The sequence below is a fragment of the Hylobates moloch genome, unplaced genomic scaffold (genome assembly GCF_009828535.3).
Source record: "Hylobates moloch isolate HMO894 unplaced genomic scaffold, HMol_V3 SCAFFOLD_10, whole genome shotgun sequence".
Classification (NCBI taxonomy): domain Eukaryota; kingdom Metazoa; phylum Chordata; class Mammalia; order Primates; family Hylobatidae; genus Hylobates; species Hylobates moloch.
This window is the reverse complement of record NW_026652285.1, coordinates 23,833,582-23,845,998: the sequence shown is the minus strand read 5'-3', so window position 1 is coordinate 23,845,998 and position 12,417 is coordinate 23,833,582. Positions and strand designations below refer to the sequence as shown.

Genomic DNA, 12,417 nt, shown 5'->3' with positions numbered 1-12,417 from the left:
TTGCTTGAACCTGGGAGGCAGAGATTGCAGTGAGCCGAGACTGTACCACCGCACTCCAGAATGGGCGACAGAGCAAGACTCCATCTAAAATAATAATAATAACGTACTGTATACTTGGCCAGGCATGGTGGCTCATGCTTGTAATCCTAATACTTTGGGAAGCTGAGGCTGGAGGATTGCTCGAAGCTGAGTTCAAGACCAGCCTGGGCAATATAGCGATTCTTTGCCTCTACAAAAAATTTGATTAAAAATTAGCTGGGCGGCTGGGCACGGTGGCTCACGCCTGTAATCCCAGCACGTTGAGAGGCCGAGCGGGTGGATCACCTGAGGTTGGGAGTTCAAGACCAGCCTGACCAACATGGAGAAACCCCGTCTCTACTAAAAATACAAAATTAGCTGGGCTTGGTGGCGCATGACTGTAATCCCAGCTACTTGGGAGGCTTAGGCAGGAGAACCGCTTGAACCCGGGAGGCGGAGGCTGCAGTGAACTGAGATCATGCCACTGCACTCCAGCCTGGGCAACAAGAGCGAAACTCCGTCTCAAAAAAAAAAAAATAAATAAAAACAAATAAATAAATTAGCTGGGCATGGTAGTGCATGCCTGTAGTCCCAGCTATTGAGGAGGCTGAGGTGGGAGGATCGCTTAAGCCCAGGAGTTTGAGGTTGCAGTGAGCTATAACTGCATCACTGAACTCCAGCTTGGGTGACAAAGGTTCTCTTTTTAAACCATGTAAAATAAAAATAAATAATATATTGTAAACTTGAAATGTGCTGAGAGAGTAGCTCTTCAGTGTTCTCATCACACACATACAAAAAGGTTAACTATGTGACGTGATAGATACGCTAATTAGCTTAACTGTGGTACTCCACAATGTACACATATATGAAGACACCACACTGTATGTGTTAAATGTATACAATTTTTATTTGTGAGTTATACCTCAATAAAGCTGGGGTGGGGAGGCAGAAAGAAGGAATGAAGTACTGATACATGCTACAAGTCAGATGAAAACATTATACTCAAAGAGGCCAGACACATAAATCTACATATTACATAATTCCATTCATATGAAAGGCCAGAATAGGAAAATCAACAGAGACAGAAAGTAGATTTGAGGTTGCTTAAGGCTACAGGAAGGATGAGAGAACTGGGTTTCTTCCTTTTTTTTTTTTTTTTTTTTGAGATGAAGGTCTCACTCTGTTACTCAAGCTGGACTGTAGTGGCGTGATCACAGCTCCCTGCAGCCTTGACCTCCTGGGCTCAAACAATTCTCCTGCCTCAGCTTGCCAAGTAGCTGGGACTACAGGTGCACACCACCAAGCCTGGCTAAATTTTTTATTTTTTATAGAGATAAGGTCTTACGGGCCAGGCGTGGTGACTTACGCCTGTAATCCCAGCACTTTGGGAAGCTGAGGTGTGTAGATCACTTGAGGCTAGGAGTTTGAGACCAGCCTGGCCAAAATGACAAAATTCCATCTCTACTAAAAATACTAAAAATTAGGCAGGCATATGGCACATACCTGTAGCCCCAGCTATCCGGGAGGCTGATGAACGAGAATCACTTGAACCCCAGAGGGTCAAGTTGCAGTGAGCCAAGATTATGCCACTGCACTCCAGACTGGGTGACAGAGCAAGACTCTGTCTCAAAAACAGACAAACAAACAAATAAATAAAAAGAGATGAGGTCTCACTATGTTGCCCAGGCTGGTCTCGAACTCCTGGGCCAACCATTCCTCCTGCCTCAGCCTGCTGAGTAGCTCAGTACAGGCACGCACCTGGCTAAATTATGCACTTTATAAATAAATGAACTGTACGTTCTGTGAATTGTATCGCAATAAAGCAGTTTTTTTTTCTTTTTCTCTTTTTTTTTTTTTTGAGAGGGAGTCTCACTCTGTTGCCCAGGCTGGAGTGCAGTGGCATGATCTTGGCTCATTGCAAGCTCCACCTCCCAGGTTCACACCATTCTCCTGCCTCAGCCTCCCGAGTGGCTGGGACTACAGGTGCCTGCCACCACACCTGGCTAAGTTTTTTGTATTTTTAGTAGAGACCGGGTTTCACCGTGTTAGCCAAGATGATCTCGATCTCCTGACCTCGTGATCCACCCGCCTTAGCCTCCCAAAGTACTGGGATTACAGGCATGAGCCTTGGCACCTTGCCACATAAAGCAGTTTTTTAAAAAATTGCCTCTTATTCCTAGTTGTTTCCTTACTGTCTCGTCTCTAATTTCTTAATGCATCCATTCCCTTGATCCTTCTAACTTCTGCCTATCAGTCCTTTCTCACATTCACTTTCTTCTCTCTCTAGACTCCATAGCTCATTCATTTCAATCACTACTAGTAACATCCCAATTCTCTTGCCACTCCCATATGCCTGGGACTGGACCAATTCAAATGTCTGCTTTCTCCAGGCCTACAACAGACTACTCCATTGCCAAAGGGGGTTAAACACACACACACACACACACACACACACACTCTTTTTGAAAGAGATGTCATTCTTTTGTTTTTTTCAAGAGTATCACACTGTTACTCAGGCTGGAGTGCAGTGGTGCAATCATAGCTTGCTGTGGCCTCGACCTCCTGGGCTCAAGGGATCCCCCCACTCTAAGCTCCCAAGTAGCTGGGACGTAAGCACACATCACTGCACCAGGTTGATTTTTGGTAGAGAGAGGGTCTCACTTTGTTGCCCAGATTGGTCTCAAATTCCTGGGCTCAAGCAATCCTCCTGCCTTGGCCTCCCAAAGTGCTTGGCTTACAAGTGTAAGCCACCGTGCCTGTCCTGCTCTATCCTTCTATTTCACAAAAACAAAACACAGAAGGGAATGCTAACTTCCTTTGCACATACCTTTCCTTCCCACTTCTCTGTAATTACAATGGAAGATACTTCTCTTGTCTGGTTCCTACATCTTCTCATGTACTCAGTCAAGAATACCAGTACTTACTATTATTATCTATTCCCTCTTTTTTTTTCCTTTTTTTTTTTTTTTTGAGACGGAGTCTCGCTTTGTCGCCCAGGCTCGAGTGCCTGCCACCATGCCTGGCTAATTTTTTGTATTTTTAGTAGAGACAGGGTTTCACCATGTTAGCCAGGATGGTCTTGATCTCCTGACCTCGTGATCCGCCCAGCTCGGCCTCCCAAAGTGCTGGGATTACAGGCGTGAGCCACCGCACCCGGCTTTTGCCTCCTTTCTAATCTTCCTTTGCACATACCTTTCCTTCCCACTTCTCTGTAATTACAGTGGAAGATGCTTGTCTTGTCTGGTTCCTACTTGTCATATACTCAGTGAAAAATACTCAATATTATTATCTATTCCCTCTCTTTTTTCCCCCCTTTCTTATCTTTTCTTTGACCTTATTTGATACTCTCCTAACTTTTTAAAAAACAACCAAATCACCTCTTGATCTCAAAGCTACCTCTCCAACTACCATCTCTTTAGCCTTCCCTCAGTCAGATTTCTTTAACAAGTTTTTTTGGCCATGCACAGTGGCATGAACCTATTGTCTCAGCTATTCAAGAAACTGATGGCTGATGTGGGAGGATTGTAAGTTCAGGTTCAAGCTCAGCTTGGGAAAATAAGGAGACCCATTTGCCAAAAACATAAAAAGAATTCTTGGAAGACTCTCAGAAAATGGCAGTGGCACAGTTTATCTCTCTTCAAATCTCCACATGGAATGAGAGCTCTGGAAATCAAAACCAAGACCCAAACCGAAACCCTGGCCAGACATAGTGGCTCACGCCCGTGATCCCAACACTTTGGGAAGCCAAGGTGGGTGGATCACCTGAGGTCAGGAGTTCAAGACCAGCCTGGCCAACATGGTAAAACCGTGTCTCTACTAAAAATACAAAAATTAGCCAGGCATGGTGGCACACACCTGTAATCCCAGCTACGCAGGAGGCTGAGGCACAAGAATAGCTTGAACCTGGAAGGCAAAGCCACCACACTCCAGCCTGGGCAACAGCAAGACTCTGTCTCAAAAAATAAAAAAGAAGCCAAAACCTTCAGACAACACTGCAACAAAGTTACCAGGTATCCCCCAAGACCCAAAATGTAAGTGCATAACAAAGCACCAACAGCTGTAGGACCTGTACAGTACTGGTGTCCACGCAGGAGAAAGCAGAGAGAAAGCAAATGGACCTGAGAACAGGAGAACACTGAAATAATCAACAGGCAGTCAAGGGGAAGCACAACAGTCAAAACTGAGAACAGCATTTAAAACTAGCAAGGGGGCCAGGCAGGGTGGCTCATGCCTGTAATCCCATCACTTTGGGAGGCCGAGGTGGGTGGATCATCTGAGTCAGGAGTTCGAGACCAGCCTGGAAAACACGGTGAAACCTCATCTCTACTAAAAATACAAAAATTAGCTGGGCATGGTGGCACACGAGGTCCCAGCTACTTGGGAGGCTAAGGCAGGAGAATCACTTGAATCCGGGAGACAGAGGTTGCAGTGAGCTGAGATTGTGCCACTGCACTCCAGCCTGGGCGACAGAGTGAGACTCTGTCTCAAAAAAAAAAAAAAAATAAATAAATAAATAAAGTCTGAAGGGATGAAGCTGACCTGGCTGCCAGGGCTTCCTTCTGGGGACAGGGCCCTACACTGTCCCTAGAAGGGAGTTCCTAGAAGAGAAACTGTTGAGAGCAGGACCAAATTCAGTAGGACGGGGATGGTCCAGAACAAGCTGGGAAAGGGAACAAAAGCAACAAATCTCAGAAAGCAAGCCACCATATTTCTCACCACCACAGAAAAACAACAGAAGAAGCTCTGTGAAGTTAGAAAAAGCTACTCTAAATCATGCTTCCTTCTAAAAGACCAGGAAAACTAATTTTACATAAAAATGAACAGAAAACATAGAAGTTAAATCCCATATAAAGTTATAAGAAAAAATAATAGCATTCCTACAGACAATGAAAGCATGCCAGAAAGACATCTGCATAGCATATCAAAATTGCAACTTCTATTTCAAAATCAGCTAAAAAGACATTAAGAAAATTATACAAGGCATGAAAGAACATCAATCAGAATTGGAAAAACTCAAAAATGAAATGAAAACTCAGAAAGGTATGAGCAATTAGGAATCAAAAACTATTTACCAAATATCACCACCTAAAAGTCCCACACCTTCTCGATCTCAAAACATCCAAAACCTAACCCACCACTGTCCTTCCAGAACTCTTCTCCTGCTGTCCCTTCCTTAACAGTTAACACCATTCAACACCATTCATCAACCTGCACATTCCTTTGACTCCTTTTTCTTTTTCTGAGTCAGGGTCTCACTTTGTTGTCCAGATTGGAGTGCTGTGGCATGATCACAGCTCTACAGCTTTGACCTCCCCGGGTTTAGATGATCCTCCTGCCTGAACCTCCTCAGTAGCTGGGACCACAGGCCTGCGCCACCAAGACCGGATAATTTTTTTTTCTACTTTTCTTTTGTAGAGACAGGATTTTTCCATGTTGCCCAGGTGGGTCTCAAGCTCCCGGGCTCAAGCAATCCACCTGCCTCAGCCTCCCAAAGTGCTGTGATTACAGGCATGAGCCACGGTACCTGGCCTCCTTTGACTCCTTAATTCAGGTTCCATATTCAATCAATGAAGGGGTTGTTAGTAACACTAGAATCTCTCTCTAATCTGTCCACATCTTGCCATTCCCACAAGCATGAACCTTCTTTAGGGGCACCATTGTCATGCTCCTTGGACTATCCTAACAACCTCTAAACAGCTCTTCTGCCTCTAGTCTTCCTTTGTGCCTCACCCACAATTCATCCTCCACATTTAAGCCTTCAGTGGTTCTTTCCTTGCCATTAGAATAACATCCAAACTCCCTTACATATAGAATGGTAAGCTGCTATAAATTCACAATCCCCAAAACTCAATGAACACTCCATATTGCCTGTCAGTTTTTCCAACGTTTCCATTCTCTAGTGACTACAGACGGTCCCTGATGTATGATGGTTCAACTTATAATTTTTGACTTTATTGTGGTATGAAAGCCATAAACATTCAGTAGAAACTGTACTTCTCAGCTGGGTGCAGTCGCTCACCACACATGTAATCCCAGCACTTTGGGAGGCCAAGGTGGGAGTTCTTGAGGCTGAGGCACAAGAATAGCTTGAACCTGGAAGGCAAAGCCACTGCACTCCAGCCTGGGCGACAGCAAGACTCTGTCTCAAAAAATAGAAAAGAAGCCAAAACCTTCAGACAACACTGCAACAAAGTAAGTTACCAGGTATCCGCCAAGACCCAAAATGTAAGTGCATAACAAAGCACCAACAGCTGTAGGACCTGTACAGTACTGGTGTTCAGGAGTTCAAGATCAGCCTGGGCAACATAGAGAGACCCCATCTCTATTAAAAATATTTTTTAAAAAATAAAAAAGAGGCCAGGCACTGTGGCTCACGCCTGTAATCCCAGCACTTTGGGAGGCTGAGGCAAGCGGATCACCAGGTCAAGAGTTCAAGACCAGCCTGTCCAACATGATGAAACCCCGTCTCTACTAAAAATACAAAAAAAATTAGCCAGGCATAGTGGCGTGCACCTGTAATCCCAGCTACTCGGGAGGCTGAGGCACGAGAATCACTTGAACCCGGGAGGCAGAGGTTGCAGTGAGCTGAGATCATGCCACTGCAGACAGAATGAGACAGAGTGAGACTCTGTCTTAAAAAAAGAAAAAAAAAAAAAAGAAATCGTACTTCTCGAGATGCTGGATAGCAACAGAACTGCTGCTCCAAGTTAGCCAAGAAGTTATCTTGAACTTCTGAACTTATGATGAGTTTACCAGGATGGGATATAACTACACCATAAATCAAAAAGCATCTGTACTGCAGCAAATATTCCCCATCCCAAAACCACTTGTAACTCTGAATTCTGTCCACTTCTATTTTCCGTATCACCACTCTATTCCATGCCACACTCACTACTTAAAACTAGATTCCTACAATAGCTTTCTTAACTAGCATTTCTGTCTCTGATCTTGTTCCTCCTCACTGCAGACAAAATAACTGCTGTAAAAGAATCCTCAAATTTTACAGTACATAGCATCAACCTGGGATATTCTTTAATACATAAATGTCTGAGTCCCCAATGCCCCTCCCAAGAGTCTGTTTCAGTAGAGAATGGCTAATTGGATTTTCTGATGCAAGTGTTCTCTGGATCTGAAAAACACTTCTTTAAAATTTAAATCAGACAAAGCACAGTGGCTCATGCTTATAATCCCAGCACTTTGAAAGACCAAGACGGGTGGATCACTTGAGGTCAGGAGTTCAAGACCAGCCTTGCCAACATGGTGAAACCCCATCTCTACTAAAAATTAAAAAAAAAATTAGCTGGGTGTGGTGTCGTGCACCTGTAGTCCCAGCTACCTGGCTACCTGGGAGGCTGAGGCAGGAGAATCGCTTGAACCTGGGAGGTGGAGGCTGCAGTGAGCCGAGATCGCACCACTGCACTCCAGCCTGGGCATCTGACAGTGTGAGACTCCATCTCAAAAAAAAAAACAAAAAACCAGTAAATAAAAAGTTAAAAAATAAATAAATAAATCCAATCATATCACTTTCTTTTTTGAGACAGGGTCTTGCTTTGTTGCCCAGGCTGGAGTACAGTGATACAATCTTGATTCACTGCAACCTCCACCTCCCAGGCTCAAGCAATCCTCCCACCTCACCAATTAGTGGCCCCTGCTCACCAATTTGTCTTTATTTCTACTACCTACCCTGTCCCAACAATGCTCCAGTCACACCTAACTACTCCCAAGTTCCCAAACGCTCTCTATCTTCTCTATCTGGGCTTTTTCTCTTTTTAAAAAAATTTTGGGCCAGGCGCAGTAGCTCACGCCTGTAATCCCAGCACTTTGGGAGGCTGAGGTAGGTAGATCACAAGGGTCAAGAGATGGAGACCATCCTGGCCAACATGGTGGAACCCCATCTCTACCAAAAATACAAAAATTAGCTGAGCATGGTGGTGCGCACCTGTAGTCCCAGCTACTTGGGAGGCTCAGGCAGGAGAAATCACTTGAACCCGGCGGGGCGGAGGCTGAAGTGAGCCGAGATTGCACCACCACACTCCAGCCTGGCAACGGAGTGAGACTCCATCTTAAAAAACAAAACAAAACAGCCGGGCGCGGTGGCTCACGCTTGTAATCCCAGCACTTTGGGAGGCCGAGGCGGGCGGATCCCGAGGTCAGGAGATCGAGACCACGGTGAAACCCCGTCTCTACTAAAAACACAAAAATTTGGGGGGCGTGGTGGCATGCGCCTATAATCCCAGCTACTCGGGAGACTGAGGCAGGAGAATCACTTGAACCCAGGAGGCAGAGGTTGCAGTGAGCCGAGATCGAGCCATTGAACTCCAGCCTGGGTAACATAGCAACACTCCATCTCAAAAAAAAAAAAATTTTTTTTTTTTTTTTGGCTGGATACGGTGGCTCATACTTGTAATCTCAGCACTTTGGGAGGTCAAGGCAGGAGGACTAGTTGAACCCAGCAGTTGGAGGCTGTAGTGAGCTGTGATCCCACAGCTGCACTCCAGCCTGGGTGACTGGGCAACAGAGTGAGACCCTGCCTTTAAAAAAAAAAAAAAAAAAAAGAGGGCTGGGCACAGTGGCTCACATCCATAATCCACCCGTAATCCCGGTACTTTGGGAAGCTGAGGCGGGCGGATCACCTAAGGTCACGAGTTCATGACCAGCCTGGCCAACATGGTAAAACCCCATTTCTACTACAAATACAAAAATTAGCTGGGCGTGGTGGCATGCACCTGTAATCCCAGCTACTCGGGAAGCTGAGATAGGAGAATCGCTTGAACCCAGGAGGCGGAGGTTGCAGTGAGCCAAGATCATGCCACTGCACTCTTGCCTGGGTTACAGAGCAAGACTCCATCTCAAGCAAAAAAAACAGAAAAAAGTTTTTAATTTTTGTTGAGTACACAGTAGGTATATATTTATGCAGTACATGAGATTTTTTTTTTTTTTGAGACAGAGTTTTGCTCTTGTTGCCCAAGATGAAGTGCAATGGCACAATCTTGGCTCACTGCAACCTCTACCTCCTCGGTTCAAGTGATTCTCCTGCCTCAGCCTCCTGAGTCGCTGGGATTACAGGCGCCTGCAACCACGACTAGCTAATTTTTCTTATTTTCAATAGAGACTGAAAATGGGTTTCGTCATGTTGGCCAGGCTGGTCTCGAACTCCTGACCACAGGTGATTCACCCGCCTCGGCCTCCCAAAGTGCTGGGATTACAGGTGTGAGCCACCACACTCGGCCCCTGAGATATTTTTTTATAGATATACAATGTGTAATAATCATGTAAGTGTAAATGGGGTATGGATCACCTCAAGCATTAATCCTTTGTTACAAACAATTCAATTACATTCTTTTATTAATACTTTTTTTTTTTTCTGAGATGGAGTCTTGCCCTGTCACCAGGCTGGAGCGCAGTGGTGTGATTTCGGTCCACTGCAACCTCCGCCTCCCGGATTCAAGCAATTCTCCTGCCTCAGCCTCCCGAGTAGCTGGGACTACAGGCACATGCAACCACACCCAGCTAATTTTTGTATTTTTAATAGAGACAAGATTTCACCATGTTGGCCAGGATGGTCTCGATCTCTTGACCTCGTTATCCACCCACCTCAGCCTCCCGAAGTGCTGGGATTACAGGCCTGAGCCACTGTGCCCAGCCAATAGTTTATTTTTAAGTGTACAATAAGTTACTGGTTGACTGTAGTCACCATGTTGCAAATATGAAATTCTAGATCTTAATCATTCTTATTTTTTAAATGTTCTGAGACAGAGTCTTGCTCTGTTGCCCAGGTTGGAGTACAGTGGTGTGATTATGGCTTACTACCACCTCCACCTCCCAGGCTCAAGGGATTCTCCTGCCTCAGCCACTTGAGTAGCTGGAATTACAGGCATGCGTGACCATGATCTGCTAATTTTTGTATTTTTAGCAGAGATGGAGTTTTGCCATGTTGGCCAGGATGGTCTTGACCTCCTGGCCTCAAGTGACTGGCCCACCTTGGCCTCCCACAGTGCTGGGATTACAGGTATCACGCTGGGTTTAGATCTTATTCATTCTAATTACTATTTTTTTTTGTACCCCTACGGGCTTTTATTTATTTATTTATTTATTCTTTGAGACAGAGTCTCACTCTGTTACCCAGGTAGGAGTGCAGTGGCATGATTTCAGCTCACTGCCACCTCCATCTCCTAGGATCAAACGATTTTCGTATCTCAGCCTGCGATTACAGGTATGCATCACCACACCCAGCTAATTTTTATATTTTTTAATAGAGATGGGGTTTCATCATGTTGGCCAGGCTGGTCTCAAACTCATGGCCTCAAGTGATCCGTCTGCCTCAGCCTTCCAAAGTGCTGGGATTACAGGCGTGGGCCACTGCTCCCTGCCCCTGTGGGCTTTCGACTGTTGTTCTCTCTGCCTAGAACACATTTTACCCAGCCAACTCTTTAATATTTCCTGACTGCCTAAGATGGATTCAGTACCCAGCTGTAACACCCTACTTAGCCCTATCCCAGTGCTACCTCCTATCAGCAAGTGGTACAATTGCTTGAATGTTTGTCTGACTTCCTTATTAAGTTGTAAGATCTCTAAAGATAGGAATTTTGTTATAGTGTTCACTATTCCATCCTCAAGGGCTTAACAGATTCTAAAATGTAGTAACAGTTCTAAAAATGTATAGACAAAATCTTTGATCCACCATCCAATTCCCCCTACATATAATCCCATTACCAGAACTAAGGACTCCACTCAACAACCCAGGAAACAAACATTTATTCTGATGGCATCTCTAGTAGTTTATCCAAAAGACAGGAAACTTTCTCCTAAAAACAGAAAAATCCCCACCTATAAAATGATGGATGCTCTTGGCACAAAACATTCCGAATCCTACCCTTTCAAAGTCTTCAGATAGATTTGGAAAAAAATATTCAACTGGCTGGCTTCTCAACCTACACTGCATAAAACAAACTGTCAAACATCGTTCAGAGGACTTCAAGATGTCCTCACTCTCTTATTTAGAACCTTATATTCTTCAGACAGGAAGAGAAGCCAACTAACAGTATAACACCTGTGGCTTGATATGGCATGCCCCAAGTTTTCCCTAGGTCTAAATTGAACAAGGCCTTCTGTAACACTTTTTCAGAAGCATAAATGAAGAATGCACAAGAGGATAAACACGGACGTCACGGTACGTTTGCAACGAAGGTGTGTACACGTTTTTAAAAAGCATTTCTGATCTATACCATAGGAAAAAACCTGTCATACTCACTTCCGAGTCTTCTGCACTTTCATAATCCGAGAGAACAGCTGAAATAAAACAGAAATATGTGGAAAAAAAGAAACCCAGAAACATTTTTTGGCTGCTTATTATATGTCAGACTAAGAGTCTCATTTAATTCTGACATCAATCTACAACGTGGATAAAATTATAGTCCCCACTTACAGAAGGAGAAACAGGCTCAGAGGGTAACTTGCTCAAGACTATACTGCTAAAACCTATGCTCTTAATCACTATGCTACAAAAAGCCACTCTGTGGCCCTAAATCCGTGACAGTGTGTGAGAATGTCGACTGTTGGAAACAGATGACCTGAGTTTATGTTAAAAAAAAAAACTCTCGTCCTAATGGGGTAAAAGATGCTACTCACCATCACCTTCAATGCCATCTTCACTCTCCTGAAGGAAAATAAAAGACATGGGTTAGTTCTGTGATTTCCAGAGGTGGGGAGCCCAGTAAAGAAATGTGGGTGAAAAGCTGAAGACTCAGCACAAAATGGTTGGAGAGGGAGACACAGATAGGTAAATCTTTAACAAGTAGTAGCCAAGGCAGGTCTGGTCTCCTTCCCTCCAGCCCCGATTTCTGAATAAACATCCGCTTTCCATCCCCAGCGGCTCTGCCATCCTCCCAGAAACCCCCAATCCTCCTTCTTCCCTTGGACTTCGGATGCAAACTCATTGGGATAACTCCCCTTTTCTCTCAAAAACAAACAAAAAAAAGTCCCAGTATCTACTATCAATTCACAGACACCTAGCATTACCTACTCGCCGCCCGGTCCCCACCCCGCCCCGCCTGCGCGCACTCACACACTCCGACTCCTCAGCGCTCTTGGCGCCCCCGCTCTCCACCCGCCGCAGATGAAGGGCCCCGATTCGGCCTCCGCGCTGTGAAGGCAGAGAGCCGCTGCCGCCGCCTCCGGCGCTACCGCTGCAGCTCCCGCCTCCCCGCAACAGGGAGCCGCCGCTGTCTGAGCCCGAAGCACCAGATTCCTCGTCCTCGGTGTCTTGCGAAGCGCGCTGCCGCCGCCGGTCCGCCATCTCACGGAGAACGGGCACCACCGGCGAGGTACTTACGCACCGCGCCCGTCGCAGAGGCTGCTGGGAGGCTGGATAGCTTGTCCCGGCGTGCTAAGCGTGCGGGG

General features: G+C 45.4%; 1 protein-coding gene across 5 annotated transcripts in view; it reads right to left on the bottom strand.

Moving 5' to 3' along the window:
* The window catches only part of CASC3 (CASC3 exon junction complex subunit), a 30,820-nt gene extending 18,403 nt beyond the window's left edge, over positions 1 to 12,417 (bottom strand). For 3 of the 5 annotated variants that reach the window (XM_032163531.2, XM_032163532.2, XM_032163533.2), the window contains exons 1-3: positions 12,083 to 12,416; positions 11,647 to 11,674; positions 11,270 to 11,307 (exon numbers count right to left, since the gene is read on the bottom strand). In XM_032163531.2, coding sequence (XP_032019422.1) covers positions 11,270 to 11,307; positions 11,647 to 11,674; positions 12,083 to 12,313 — 297 coding nt within the window. In that variant the 5' untranslated portion in view covers positions 12,314 to 12,416. Of the gene's footprint in view, positions 1 to 11,269; positions 11,308 to 11,646; positions 11,675 to 12,082 lie in introns of all 5 variants that reach the window. The other 2 variants (XM_032163530.2, XM_058445394.1) reach the window with 1 other exon arrangement.